General features: G+C 34.3%; 1 protein-coding gene across 1 annotated transcript in view; it reads left to right on the forward strand.

The window, feature by feature from the left end:
• TM9SF2 (transmembrane 9 superfamily member 2) overlaps positions 1-14,322 on the forward strand; it is a 51,776-nt gene extending 37,454 nt beyond the window's left edge. Inside the window, exons 11-17 of the mRNA XM_033104725.1 lie at positions 770-889; positions 2,767-2,824; positions 5,068-5,227; positions 7,026-7,177; positions 8,247-8,358; positions 11,423-11,594; positions 13,613-14,322. Coding sequence (XP_032960616.1) covers positions 770-889; positions 2,767-2,824; positions 5,068-5,227; positions 7,026-7,177; positions 8,247-8,358; positions 11,423-11,594; positions 13,613-13,680 — 842 coding nt within the window. The 3' untranslated portion in view covers positions 13,681-14,322. The remainder of the gene's footprint in view (positions 1-769; positions 890-2,766; positions 2,825-5,067; positions 5,228-7,025; positions 7,178-8,246; positions 8,359-11,422; positions 11,595-13,612) is intronic.
• Positions 14,323-15,444: the final 1,122 nt, after the last annotated feature.

Here is a 15,444-nt window from a genome sequence, read left to right on the forward strand (position 1 = left end):
AAGGTGTGCACGGACACGTGCTTGGTTATGGACACCGCGGGAAAAACCAGGAACTTTCTTATTGCCAGGATTACAAAGCCACTTGAATTTCTTTCTGAGCTAATCATAACTTCTGAGTCCCAGCTTAAAGCTACAAGTCTCTAGAAATATAAGGTAGCATTTTAATTCTTATTAATAGGAACAGTTGTATGGGGAAGAACAAATAAAACCAACTGAACAAGGGTAGGAGCCAGAATTTACCTGAGTCGTTGACCAAGTCTTTCAGTAACTTGTGTTCAAAAAGCTAATGATACTATGAAATCTTTTCCCCCCTCTTTTATTCTTTGATTAGATTGTCTTACCTCTGATGTTGAATGTTTTAAGGTTGTCGTTTTTTTACCCCAGAGGACCCAGGATTGTTTTTAAAAGGAACAAAGTGAGAATATTTCAGTGGGCATATTTTTATTGATGTGAATTTTAAAAGCTGTATTTCAATCTTAGAAGAGCTGAAAGCACTCGTGAGCATCCAGTCAGCCTCTTCTGATAACACAGGAAAGGTGGGGTATTATGGACCCTGACAAGAAGCTTCCAAAGTGGAGCTTGACTGTACAGTCCTGTTGATGCAGTACCTGAAATGTTAACTAAGATTCAGTGTGGATGTGTGGGAAGAGCGTCTTTTCATGAAGTTGTATATTTAGTTTAGTATTTTAAAAATGAGAGGGGTCTTGTATCACTTCACAACAAAAAAAACAGGAATGAAATTTGTAACCTTAAATTACTTATTTTCTAGTTTTTGCTTGCCTGGGATTTTTGTCACCTGCCAACCGAGGAGCTCTGATGACTTGTGCTGTGGTCCTGTGGGTGCTGTTGGGTACTCCTGCAGGCTATGTTGCTGCCAGATTCTATAAGTGTAAGTAAAAGCCAGCCTGGCTGGTGTCAGATCAGGCATCTAATCTGCTACCTCTGCGTCTGAGCCTTTGTGTCTGGTTGTTGGTGCTCCTTAAATAATACGTATTATAAGTGTATATCCTTAGATAAAGAAGCTTGTGAAGTGGATGACTGTCCCTAGACTTATTTGTTCAAAAATGCTCGTACTGTAAGATAAGCAAATTTAGATGCTACTTATCCACCATCCTCTTTCTCCATTTATTTTTAATTTTGACTGAAGTTCGGCTGAACAGCTTAGATTTGCTCCATTCGTCGAACCATGTATAGACTCATAAAGGAAGAAAGTATACAAATGAGTACCACCAATTTATTCACTAATATAAGTAATGCATACAGGAATACCTTTCTTACATGAGAGGTAAAGTTCAGTGAAAAAACAGCTTGGAGGCCAGAGTAAGAATGGGATATGACTAGAGGACTTACAGGGAAGCTTTGCCGGGGTCAGTAAATGCCAGGATTTACCTGCTTTAGGAGTCCTGAAATCCACTGAGATGCTCCCACAGGTAATCTGTGTGAAATAAAGTGCCAAGGACACGGGTAGAGCTAGGGTTAATATGAATAAGGCTTGAGCTAAAACATGTGGTTGACTAGACTCAGCCCCAAGTAGAAAAAATAGTTAGACTTTGCAAGATACAGTTTTCTCCTGAGTATGTGAAGTCTTTTATGTCTGTGTGTATAAGTGTGTTTAATTTCTGTGAATTGCATTGAGTTCTTTTTTTTTTTTTCCCCAGGATTAGGGTGGTCATATGTATTTTAACACGAGTGAGTTATAGTTGGGCCCCTGTCTGCCACATAAGTTGCCCCTTTCTGACTGTTTCAGCTATGCCGGCGTTCTTTCAGGTCTTCAGTCAGGTTGTGGACCTTCACACCTGCTTCAGGACCTTTCCGCATGCTGTTCCCTCTGCTTGGAGTTCCAATCCCTACTCCCTCACCCCAGATAAATCCCCCCCTTTAACGCCTCTCCACTTTCAGATCTTGCTGCAAATTAAGTAGCATGTTAATCAGGCAGAACATTCTGAGCGGTGCTATTACATGGCCCCAGTCACAAAATACTTCATTGTATAGAATCATTTCTAATGTTTCCAAAGAGCATTTGAATTTTGATTGTAATTGTATAATTCCAATTTGTGAAATTTATAATTTCACAATAGTCTCTTTATCAATAATGCCATGACTTCATTTCATATATATAAATGTCATTTTCTTTTAGGGCAAGTGGTACTTACACTTGCTTATAAACTGTGTTAAAACTTTTTTAAAACAATCAAAGTTCTTCTCAGACCTCAGCCAGTTTCATCTTCAACTTCTGGATACCTGATCTGACACACTCGTCTTCCCACCCCCACCCATGCCCTACCAGAAACTGTAATGCTAGAGGAATCCTTAAGATTCAGACTTAATATGGAAATTTAAATGTGCTGCATGTCAAGCTTTAGAGTTCCTGGCTTTATAACAAATTCTGAGACCTCAAGATAAATGAGAATCTCCAGTGTACCCTTCTCTATCCAGTCCAGCCCCACTGATTGCAACTGGCTTAGAATTTAAGGGTTTGTTTTGTTTTGAGGTAAAAAAAGGGACAAAAATTAATAGAAAAGCAAAACTGGTCTGGATGACTTTCCTTTGATGATAGATTGATTTCACGCTGAAGCAAAAATCTTTAGAGTTGGACTTACCCAGGGCAGTCCTGTGACGTGCATCTCTGATTTGTATCAGATCATTTGCTGGTGTCATTTTCTATGAATAGGCACCCAGTGCTATCTGGCAGTTTCTTCAGTACCAGACTTGGAATATTGCTTTGAAGACAAGTCTATGTTATAGCATTTTTGTTTTCTTCTACAGCTTTTGGAGGTGAGAAGTGGAAAACAAACGTTTTGTTGACATCATTTCTTTGTCCTGGGTAAGTGATTTTTTTCAATAATAACTTTCTTAACATAGTCAATTTTTAGTTCTCAAATTTTTAATCCCTTATGTCTTTAATCTTCTCTGTCTCTAAACCATGTACTCAAGAAAATGAACTAAATTTTTTAAAAGGGCTAAAGTGAATATTTAATAAACATTTGTAGAATGACTACTACATGCCTTATCTGGAAAAAGAACCTCTAGATATGATAAATTTTTATATTCTTTTTTAAAAAGTATAAATTTTAGTCTGTAGCAGTTAGTCTGGCATATTGTCATGTATGGTACGTTTTAAAGCTTTGGACATGATCATAGAAAGGAATCCTCACTTGGGATAATTCAGGTGAGAATACATTTCAGATTTTTATCGAAAGCATTGCTACTTTTTAGAGTTTATTCCATTAAGTAGAGTAAAACATACTAAAAAAATTTTAAAGCCCACCACATTAAAAAACAAAACAACGGTGTCCCTTTGGAGTATAGCTTCTGATATCAAGTATCTGATGGACATCTAGGCCTAGAAGTAGAACCCACTTTCTCCCCAACTCCCCGACTCTCCACACATGATGGCCAAGAACTGGCCTCTGAACAGTCAGCAGCTGTAAAGCAAGCCAAAGGTTAAATGTAGAGGCCAGGACTGTTCCATTTGCAGGCCAGAAATAAAAGAGTTACAATAGCCAGAATCTTCATACACATTTGGGATAAATATTCTCAGATTTTCACCTCCATTGAAGAGTAGTCACATGCTTCTCAACGATTGATGTTTTATTTAAATTCTTGTGCTTTTAATTAAGCCGTGTCTTTTGTCCTCTTTCCTTCTGGTGTCAACTCAGGAAGTATCCCTCCTTACCAAGACTGTCAGCCATGATTTCCTTCAGAATCTTGCCTTTCAAACACTTCCCATATCTCTGACATCGTCCTTTTCTCCCTTTCTCTGTGTTCTATTCATGTGTTTTATGTCTTACTCCTACAAGTATGCTTAGGTCTCCCAAATCCTAAAAAGAGCTTTTCATAAGCATCTTCTGTCTAGTATCATATTATTTCTTTTCCATTCCCAACAAAATACCTTGAAAAAGTAATCTATGCTCCCTTACTCTCATTTTCTCAACGTACATTTGCAGGGTAATCCCACATCATCTATCTTTTTTCTCCTGTCACTTTCGTGAACTCTCTAAGGTTACTAACGATGTTACCATTTTCAAATCTAGAAACCTTTTCTCTGTCTTTATTCTACCCCTCTACATCGTGTAACATTGGGATACCTTCTCCTTGAACCTCCTTCCCTTTTTGGCTTCATAGAAATTATCCTATGCCTGTTCTTTTATGTCTCTGAACAACCCTTCTCTGATTCAGCTGCATCTCATCTTTAAAAGGTGTGTACCAGTGGATGTGTAGGTGTACTTCCTCCTCCCCCTGCTCCCCCTCCCCTCCCCAACTCCGAGTCAAGCCGTTGTTCTGTCTAGTTGTGGAGGACGCAGCTCACTGGCCCATGTTGGTATTATGAGCCTTGCACTCTACCCAGCTGAGCCAGTCGGTTACCAGCCACCGGCCACTCACGGCAGCTCACGGCAACTCACTACCGGCCGCTCACGGCAGCAGAGCTCCAGGTTGAGCCATTGTTCTCAATCTAGCTGTAAAGGGCACATCTCACTGGCCCATGTGGGAATTGAATCCGCGAGCTCGGTGTTAGGAGCACTGCGCTCCAACGACCTGCGCCACCCGGCCGCCCCGAGAAATGCTTTCTGGGAGAACTGCATTTCCCTGGGAATTAAACTGGGAGAACAAGATATATAACAAGTAGTTAGATTCTGGAGTATAAAATTAACCCACATCTGTGACTTTGCAAAAGCCATGCAACTGAAATGCAAAATGAACAGTGGTTGTAACTAGCAAGTTACCAAAGGTAAAACCTAAAAAGCCACGAAACACAGGATGTTCAGCTGCAGTTGTCAGTAGGAAATGCAAATTAAAACAACAAATTTGACAATCCCAAGTGTGATTGGGAAAATATGTAAAGAGGTAACTCATAAGCTGCTGGTAGGAGTTTAAGTCAGATAAAACCAATCTGAAGAGCAATTTGGCATTTTCTACTAAAGTTTTAAATTCACATACTCCATGACTCAGTAATTCTACTTTTTTTTGTATATAACACAGAAATTGTAATATTAATTACATATGGTTGCTACTATATCATTTTGCTTCTAACTCAAATTTTATCTAAAAGCCTATTGTGTCTTTCAGGATTGTGTTTGCTGACTTCTTTATAATGAATCTGATTCTCTGGGGAGAAGGATCTTCAGCAGCTATTCCTTTCGGAACGCTGGTTGCCATATTGGCCCTTTGGTTCTGCATATCTGTGCCTCTGACATTTATTGGTGCATACTTTGGTTTTAAGAAAAACGTAAGTGTATAGGTGTTAACTTATTCAAGTGAATTTCAACTGTGGAAACTAGCATATGCCACCTTAAAAAAGATATGTGTCTAAAAGATATTAACTTATCTTGTGGGATCTGGATTTCATAGAAAATTGATGACCTCGTAGTTTGATTGCAATCGTTCTTAAAATAGAAGTACATACTTGGGAGTAGGTAGAGATATTACAGATACAAACTTAGATTTCAAAGTATTTATGTAAATGAAAACTAATATGGATTAAGACTAGTATTAATACTAGAAACTATTAATAATACAGACTAATAATAGATTAAATTAAAAGCTAATTTAAACTAATTAAAACTGAATTTTTGACATTAAAAATAAATTATTTTTATTATAACCCAAAAAGTATATGCATTTTTTCCTTAGCAATAAGTGTTTCTAGTTTACATTACTTAACTAAGTAAACCAAGAGTATGGGTTAGGAAATGAAGTTGTGTAAAAATAGTGACTGTAAAGTAAGAATAGCAATTTTTAAAATTTGTAGCTTTGGAATAAATTTTATATGCTTACCTACTAATGTTAGATTTTAAGGAAGATTATAATCAGGGTTTAGTCCCTCCCTCCAGCCTGTTTTTCTCCACCTCTGCTGTCCCTTTCTACCATCAGGCTGAGAATAAAATGAGAATTTATTCTTCAGTGTCTTTTTCTAACTCCACTTCACTGTGCTTGCTCTTCTCTGAAAATACTCAGTCCACAAGGTTAAAGGAGTAACTATTATAGTAGACTTTGTGAGGCCACCTGGAATGCCCTGGAAGAAACTATCATTGCTTCATACTCTCTGTTACACCTACCATGCCAGTCTACTAAAAGATTTTCCAATTCTTTGGCATTTTGTTTAATTTATTATGTAAAATCTATAGGGCATAAATAGTAAACTGACACAGTTTGAATTTTATTTAATTACATAGATTAAATAAGTACTTAAAATTCTGAAAATATAAAAATTGAAGAAAGATATATAATGATTCCATGCTTGTAAACACATGTATCTACATGTAAAATAATCCAGTCCATGGAGGTGTAATCCCTGAGACATCCAAGTTTTAAATTTTGATGTATCATCATGAAAACTTTGACGTATCATCACGAAGTATGTTTTGAACTTTTTTGCAAGAAAATGAATTTCTACATATGTGCCCTTTTTTCCCCTCATGTAACTATGTTTAGGTACTTTAGATTCTAGTTGTTTTTATACTATTATATAGTGTATTAAAGGGAGAATAATTGAGAACATCACCAATACCTTATGGTCATAAAGCTTCTTATAGCTTTGTCTTCTTCATTTCTTCTTCATTTTCGTAAGACTTAGTAAAATTGAGCAATTTTAATGAAGATGACATTGCTCGTCTCCAAATAAAAATACATTGACAGTAACCTCAGAACCAGCTGATTTCTTACAGTAAGTATATGATTAAAAGGGAAAACCTAACTCTACATTTTTGTGAATTGTTTTTTCCCAAGTACTGTGTAATCTCCTTTTGTGTGTTTCTTACTTGGTGTAAAGTGATTAGTTTGCGAATAACTGCTGGAAGCAGTGGTGGCTTGTTCCAGTAAACAGACTGAATATTGTACCTGAAGGTGTTTGGTTTATTGCTTCTAAATACAAATTTCTGTTTGATGACTTAAGTAGACTTGTATTGCCATTAGTGTCAGAATGGAAGTGGAGAGAAAACAGGCAAATAATCTAGTACAGAAAAGAATTTTTTAAATAGATATATATATATATATATAATCATGAATCCTTTCTTTCTTTACTGAAGGCCATTGAACACCCGGTTCGAACCAATCAGATTCCACGTCAGATTCCTGAACAGTCATTCTACACAAAGCCGTTGCCTGGTATTATCATGGGAGGGATTTTACCCTTTGGGTGCATCTTTATACAGCTTTTCTTCATTCTCAATAGTATTTGGTAAGCTAAGGACTAAGTCCTCGTATTCCCATTACCATTACATGTAGTACTAGCTTTCTGGTTTTGTTTATGTGGGTTACTTTCTATATCTTATAAATGTAAACCGTTCTCCAGGAATAAGAAATTTTAAGAGCCAAAAGTTTATTTTATCTTTTTCATATGGGAAAAATAATCGTGGTAACAGCTCTTATTAATTGAGAGCTTATTAATTCTTACTCTTAGTTAATTTTCAGTTGTCTGTGAGGTGGGAATTATCCCCATTTTACAGAGCTGAAAATGAGGCTTTAGAAGTTAAGTAATTTGTCTGTGTCACACAGCTATCGTGTGACAGAAAATTAATCAAAGTCTCTTGAAACCTATGTTCTTAAATAAGTAATCTGTAGTGCTTCGGAGAAGATACTCTGGGCTCTTGATAGAGGGTTTTCGAGCAAGCATTGGAGGAAGGGTTGAACTAGAGCAGCTTCAGAGTCCTTTCTGACCCCAAGATTCCTTCATTCTCTGATTTCTTATTTGCATGGACAAACTCAGTGGTCATTTGAGCCACTCTGTTAGGGCGGATACGTTATGTTATATTATGACCGTTATTTGGTCACATTGACATGTTACAGAAAGCGCCAAAGTTCAAGGTAGCATAAAGTCAGAACTAAATTTGAGCTTTTCAGTGATTAGAACCTCTGCCCTTCCCGATTATTATATTTTCCAAATTCAACAGATTTTATCATATATGATAAGAAACAGTATGTACTAATTGTAATTTTTTCTTAGTTTGGCTCTATCTTTCCATTAATTTTTTATCAAATTTATCTGACTCACCAGTAGATAAGTAGACTAAGCATATTTGAATAAATAAGAGTTACCGGGTGTACCTAAGCAAGAAGGCAAAGTTTGTGACATTGCCATATCCTTCCTCCCCTGCGTCCCTACTGTCTAAACCTATGGGAATTTGTTTTCTATGATTAGTTGGGAGGAAAAGCAAGCATTTGCAATTCAAGAAAAATAAAAAGATTGTGTCATTTACTGTGTCAAAGAGCAAATATTTATAGTTTCATTTTGACATGTTTGATTATAGGTCACACCAGATGTATTACATGTTTGGCTTCCTTTTTCTGGTGTTTATCATTTTGGTTATTACATGTTCTGAAGCAACTATACTTCTTTGCTATTTCCACCTATGTGCCGAGGTATGTATTAGCAATATGCACTTATGTTAATTTGTAGACAGTATTTATAACTTTGGCATAAGACCACTTTGCTATTAATTGAAACAATTTTTGTAGCTATGTGTTGTTAAGCTAGAAATTGACCTGTATTCATAAATCAAATGTAGCCCTTTTTAGGAATGAATTTAAGATAGTATCCCAGTTGAGTATAGTATTTACTTAAAGCTTAACTTTAAAATGTTAATTTTAGTTAAAATGTTAGTTTTTAAGTGTCTGACTTAATATTCTTTTTGTAATACAGATATTTCTAAACTGAAATTTTAATAAAAATAAACAGATTTTAAGTGGAAATTTTCATTAAAACATTACATTGTAATGAGATATTCATGGCACCATGGCAAAAGAATGGCATCCTTATGTAGTAGGTAGAGTTGATATTTAAAGATTTAAGTTGTGTTAAATCATTTTTTTATATTTATTTTCTATACAGAAAATAAAATCTGTATTCATTAAACTTGAGATCCTTTTTTAAAAAAATTCACATAAGATCAGCCATTTTAAAGTGAACATTTTAGTGGCACATAGTATATTTACAGTGTTTTGTAAACTCTACTCCTGTCTAGTTTCAAAAGATTTTCATTATCCCCAAACAAAATCCCATATCCATTAAGCAGTTACTTCCCATTCCCCTTTCCTACCTGCGACCACCAACCTGAATTCTGTCTCTACAGATTGACCTATTCTAAACATTTCACATAAATGGACCCATACAATATGTGTAGCCTTTCGTGTCTAACTTCTTTTACTTAGCAGAATAGGTTCAACTCACTGTAACATGTATCAGGACTTCATTTCATTTTATAGCTGAGTATTCCATTTTGTGTGTGTGTGTGTGTGTGTGTGTGTGTGTGTGTGTGTGTGTGTGTGTGTATCCATCCCAATTTCCCAATTTGTTTATCCATTCATCCATTGATGGACATTAGGTTTGTTTCCACCTTTGGTTATTATGAATAGTGCTGCTATGTACATTCATGTACAAATATTTATTTGAGTACCTGTTTTCAATTTGGGGGGTTATATATTTAGAGGTGGAATTGCTGACTCATGTGGTAATTCTTCATTTAACTTCTGGAGGAACCACCAAACTGTTTCCACGGTGACTGCACCATCTTATATTCCTACCAGCAGTGCACAGCATTCCAATTTCTCCACATTCTTGCCAACACTATTATTTTTATTTTTATTTTGTTTAATTATAGCTGTCTTAGTCTGTGTGAGGTAGTACTCATTGTGGTTTTGATTTTCATTTCTCCAGTGAGGTTAATGTTGTTGAGCATCTTTTCTTGTTTTGACCATCTGTGAATCTTGTTTGGAGAAATGTCTGTTCAATTCTTCTGCCCATTTATAAAGTGGGGTGTTGGTGGTGTTGAGTTGTAAGAATTCGTTATGTATTCTGAATACTAGACCCTTATCAAATAATGATTTGCAAATATATTCTCCCATTTTCTAGATTGTCTTTTTATTTTCTTGGTAATATCCTTTGCATGAAAGTTTTTAATGTTGATGAAGTCTGATTTATCTGTTTTCTTTTGTTGCTATATCTAAGAATTCATTGCTAAATTTAGGGTTATGAAAATGTATCCTTATGTTTTCTTCTAAGTGTATAATTTTAGCTTATATATTTAGGTCATTGATCCATTTGGAGTTAATTTTTGTATATGGTATTAGTTTGGAGTCCGACTTATTCTTTTGCATGTGGATATCCAGTTTCCCCAGCACCATTTGTTGAAGAGACTATCCTTTCCTCATTGAATGCTTTAGCAACCTTATTTAAAATCCATTGGCCATCGATGTATGGGTTTATTCCTGAATTCTCAGTTCTATTCCGGTGGTGTATATGCTATTCTTATGCCAGTACCACACTGTTTTGATTACCATAGCTGTGTAGTAAGTTTTGAATCAGAAAAGTGAAGTACTCCAACTTTGTTCTTTTTGAAGATTATTTTGTCTATTCATGGCCCCTTGCAATTTCATATGAATTTGAGGATCAGCTTTTCCATTCCTGCAAAATAAAAGGTCATTGGAATTGTGATAGGAATTGCATTGAGTCTGTAGATCACTTTGGAGAGTATTGCCATCTTAACAATATTAAGTTTTCCAATCCATGAACATGGGATATCTTTCCATTTATTTAAGTCCTCTCTAATTTCTTTTAGCAATGCTTTGTGGTTTTGAGTGTACAAGTCTTTCACCTCCTTGGTTCGAGAGGACTTAAATAAATGGAAAGATATTTTATTTCATTTTAGGTATTTTATTCTTTTGGATACTGTTATAAATGGAATTTTTTTTATTTCATTTTTTGGATTGTTCATTGTTGGTATATAAAACTACAGCTTGATTTTCATGTTGATTTTGTACCCTGCAACATTGCTGAATTTGTTTATTAGCTATAGTAGTTTTTGTGTGTGAATTCTTTTGGATTTTCTAATCTTGGTATTCTGTTTGAATATATTTATTTTTCACATATTCCAAATAATAGGAGAGATAGTGAAGTATTTATTTTACAAGATCTCCTGCTAAACTATAAGCCACTTTTCATAAAAGTAAGAAGAGATGTTTTAAAAAATTACCTTGTCTAAATTATGTTAGTAATAATTGAAAATGTGTTTCAACCAGAGCTTAATAACCTTCTTCCTAATGTTAAGTTGACTAGGCTATAAGATAGGTACTACTAATTTCGAACTATGTAAGTTTTGTAAGTAAAAAGTACATTCCTTTTCTTTGGGAAACATACATTTAAAAACACTTTAATACTTCATTATTCATAAACTGTTCCAGATTTTTCCACACATTTTTAGCTAATCTTTAAGTATCTCCATCAAAGATAAGGGGTGCTTCTTAACACCTTTAGTGAGGAGGGAAATAGACAAAGTTCAGTAGGAGAAAGAGACTGGAACTGATAGCAAAACGTAGGTTTTGGGGCCTATTTCACTTAGCTATGTTTGCTTTGTAACTTTATTCTGCTACATATTATATATTAATTGTAAAGTAATTTTTGTTCTTTCATTTTCTCTCTTCTGCCTAGGATTATCATTGGCAGTGGCGTTCATTCCTTACTAGTGGTTTTACTGCAGTTTATTTCTTAATATATGCAATACACTACTTCTTTTCAAAACTGCAAATCACAGGAACTGCAAGTACAATTCTGTACTTTGGTTATACAATGATAATGGTTTTGATCTTCTTTCTTTTTACAGGTAAGAATTAAAATGATTATTTTAATGAATAAGTTTTTAGTCAAATACCCATGAAGGCTTCTACTACTCAGCACGCCTTTATGTAGTCTGCAGCACAACTGAGCATAGTTCGGTCTGCCCCCGTGAGGTGAATATCAGTAAATAAAGATGAGAAAGCAGAACCTAAGGGAAGAAGATTAAACAGGGTCCATTATTGTGCTAAAAGTACAGGGTCACCTGGACCAAGTAGTACATCTCAAGGTTTTCTTTTCTCTCATTTTAATCTCTTAATGGTAAAGTCTTTCCTTTGCCCATTTCAAAAATAGGGAAAAAGCTCTAGCTACCTAAGTTTAGGAGTGAAGTAGAAATTGGGGAGGTGAAGTCAACATGAGATTCAGAATTAATGATATCAAGAAAAGGTAATTGTAGGATATCCCTTATTTTAGAAGTTTTAAACTACAAGTTTATATCTCCACTTTAAAATCCAAGTACCTAATGGGATATAGTATTTTGTATTGCTATTTATATATGTGTATCTTTTCTGTCCATCTGGACAAAAGTTTTCTGTATCTTAGAGTCTTGTGGATGCTTGGTAAACATTTGTGGAATGACTGAACTGAAAAAAGAAAATTGTGGGACCTTTCTTTGTCACATAAAATGTACATCTAAAAACTGTTATCTAATATTGTTTTGCATGCTATGTGAACAAATATAGGAGCCAAAAAGAAAAAAACTTAAAAAAAAAAAAAGGCAGTTTTGCTCAATGAAGAAGCACTATATCTTTAATTCAGGGCTCTGCCCAGTGCTATTCAACTCTAAAGTGAGGGCAGTAACACTCATGTAACTCCTGGTCTGAATTCAGAACTTCCATTTACAAACACGCTGACCGCTGACCACTTCCGTGCTATGCGGAATCTACTGGCAAGGAAATCATTTGTTGAATTCCATATAGATACTGAGTCTTCAGGTCCAGGGATGTTTACATTTCTGGATTAAAATCAGTGTACTTATGGAAAAGAAAGGCATTTTGAAATTGTTTGGAGGTTAAAAAAAAAAAAAACAGTTTCACACAGATTTAGTATATATCCTTTTGTAAAACAGAGTCTCTGAATTTATATTTAGTAAATCTAAGAATGGTATAGTTTAAAAGAGTACTACACTTGAACCCAGAAAAAGGGAATTTGAGTTCTGGCCCTACTTACCAGCCATGAGGTATTACATAGTTACTTAACCCCTTGGAGCCTCATTTTTGTCACCCGTATAGCATTCAGATTTCTTGGAATCTAGACAGATGAAGATACCTGAAAATCAAAGCATATATTTTATCACGAATCATCTCATTTACTCTACATAACAGTCTGTGGAGGCAGCTAGGAGATATAAAATTATCTCTGTTTAATATGATAAAGAAATGGGCTTGTAAATTTCAGAGCACTAGTCCAAAGATGATACACACAGCTCTTGACAGAGCTGCTCTGTCCTCTTGGTAACACAACACTTTTTTATTTTCAGTGGGGGGGTTCATTTTTGTTAATATCCTAATTATATTACTTTTAATTTAACACTTTGTAAAAACTTTTTGAGTTATTTTGTTATGATTCTTTGAAAACTGATAATTCCCAACAACTATACTTAGAAAATATCCCCATTTAATTATTCTGTGAATCTGATATTCTGTTTAAGCTATTCATATTATACCTTGAATTAACTTGAATAGCAGCTTTCCATTTTATGATAAAATATTCTTAAATAGGAAAGGAAAATTGCCATCTTTCTCATCTTTTAATTTCAGTCTTTTGCATGTAACAAAAAGCTTAGGTATAGTATAAAAAGTTCTTTCTATCAATTTATGTAAGAAATTTGATTTGCGGTGATTGCATATTTTTCGAAAAAGTTCATGGATCTATGGTTTATTCCTGGTAAGTAAGAGTTTATAGTTTTGTGGCTTTTTTTTTAAGGAATCAGTCATTTTAAATCTGTATTTATGTATAAGTTATAAAGCTTCCTTTGAAAAAGGATTTTTGTTTTTTCTTTTACAGGAACAATTGGCTTCTTTGCATGCTTCTGGTTTGTTACCAAAATATACAGTGTGGTGAAGGTTGACTGAAGAAGCCCAGTGTATCCAGTTAAAACAGAAATAAATTAAATTCTTCATCAACAAAGACCTGTTTTTGTGACTACCTTGAGTTTTATTAGACTTATTGGCCTAGTAATCCTTCAAAAACAACATAATGCTAAATACACCTCTTCCCAAACACTTGTCCCCACAAAATGTGTTTTCCAGACTAAACATTTGTATTGTGATTTGATTAAGTATATATTCAGTTGTTCTCAGTGAAGAGCAAATTTAAATATGTGCATTTGTAAATATGATAGCTATAAAATTTTCAATACTTCTAATGGCAGTAATAGAGGAGGCCATATTAAACAATACTGATGATATGCAGGACAGTTCATTGTAAATAGGATTTTCTAGGCTCGATAGGTGGAAAGAATTATTTTTCTTTGAAGGAAATAACTTTTTATCATGGTAATTTTGAAGGATGATTCGTATGATGTGTTTATTGGGGAGGGATGTGGCTTTTAAAAAAAAAATCTTGTATTGGTTGTAATTGTTCATACCTTCTTTCTTGTGTTGACTTCATTATTCCCATGGTATTGGCCTTTTAAATTATGTGCCTCTGAGTCTTTCAATTTATAAATTTGTTATCTTAATAAATATTGTAAAAACATCTTCATTGCATCATTACCTGTTGTATATTTAACGAGAATCTGTAAATAATGGTGTTTTACAATGAGTTACACTATTTTATCAGATTTTACTAACTTTTGTTAATTTAACACTTTCTGAGTTTTGATCTAAATGAAATTCCAGTGCCCTGGGCTTTGTGACAGATCTAAAATTTTCACCATTAGGCAGTACTGGAAATTTTAGTTGTGCATATCTAGCCAGATGAATGATGTAAGTCTTGTTAATACAGGCCTTCCTACATTGTCATTAAGTATTTTACGTTTTTGACCTATTTTTCAAAATACAACATTTTTGATTTTTTAAAAAGTCGATTTTTGTGATTAGCAATGACTAGCAAGTCTTCCTCTTTATAATTACATTTTCTTAATTTGAATTTTATAAACAATTTTATTTCTTAAAGTTAAGAAATAACTATTCGTCTGACTAACTGCAATTCACTTATGTGGAATATAGAAGTTTGGGATGATTTCAGAAACAGTCTGCTTACATCTAGGAGAATATTCATCTTGTATTTTAGGGGCTCACTGCTTGCTGCTTACAAAAGCAAATCAGATACTGATACTGTCATTAAACTTAGAACTAAAATTACTAGCTGGTGCTCATGATGTTGGTGGGTTCTTAACATTTTATGTTGATAACTTTTTCAAAAATAACAAAACTTGGTTTTAAAGAGAGACAGAACTCTGGTTATTTTTAATTTCTCACATAGAAGATTTAAGATAGAAAAGTTTCTTTCAAATTTATTTTATAATCTCTTACAATATATTTAGTTTTTTATATAGTATAATACTGTTGAGGTACCGTTGAGATAGGCTGGTTGACAAAACAAAGAAAAAGTTTTATAAAAAAAACTCCAGATTCAGACAATAAGCTAGTTTTGTTGGTTCAAATTAAGTTTCTTCAATTTTATTTTTCCTTCAGTGAACAGTTGGCTTAGTGATTAAAAGAGTCATAATACTGTTTTGATGTAACTTTTCTTTTTCTTTACCCTTTGAAGTAACTATATTTTATACTTAAGCAATGAAAAGACAATTTGAAAAATAAAATTATTAAGGGAAACGACTTTAAGGGAGGAAAGATGGAGACTGAAAAGGCAGGCAAGACCAGTGGTGAGAAGGG

This window comes from Rhinolophus ferrumequinum, chromosome 4 (genome assembly GCF_004115265.2).
Source record: "Rhinolophus ferrumequinum isolate MPI-CBG mRhiFer1 chromosome 4, mRhiFer1_v1.p, whole genome shotgun sequence".
Classification (NCBI taxonomy): Eukaryota; Metazoa; Chordata; class Mammalia; order Chiroptera; family Rhinolophidae; genus Rhinolophus; species Rhinolophus ferrumequinum.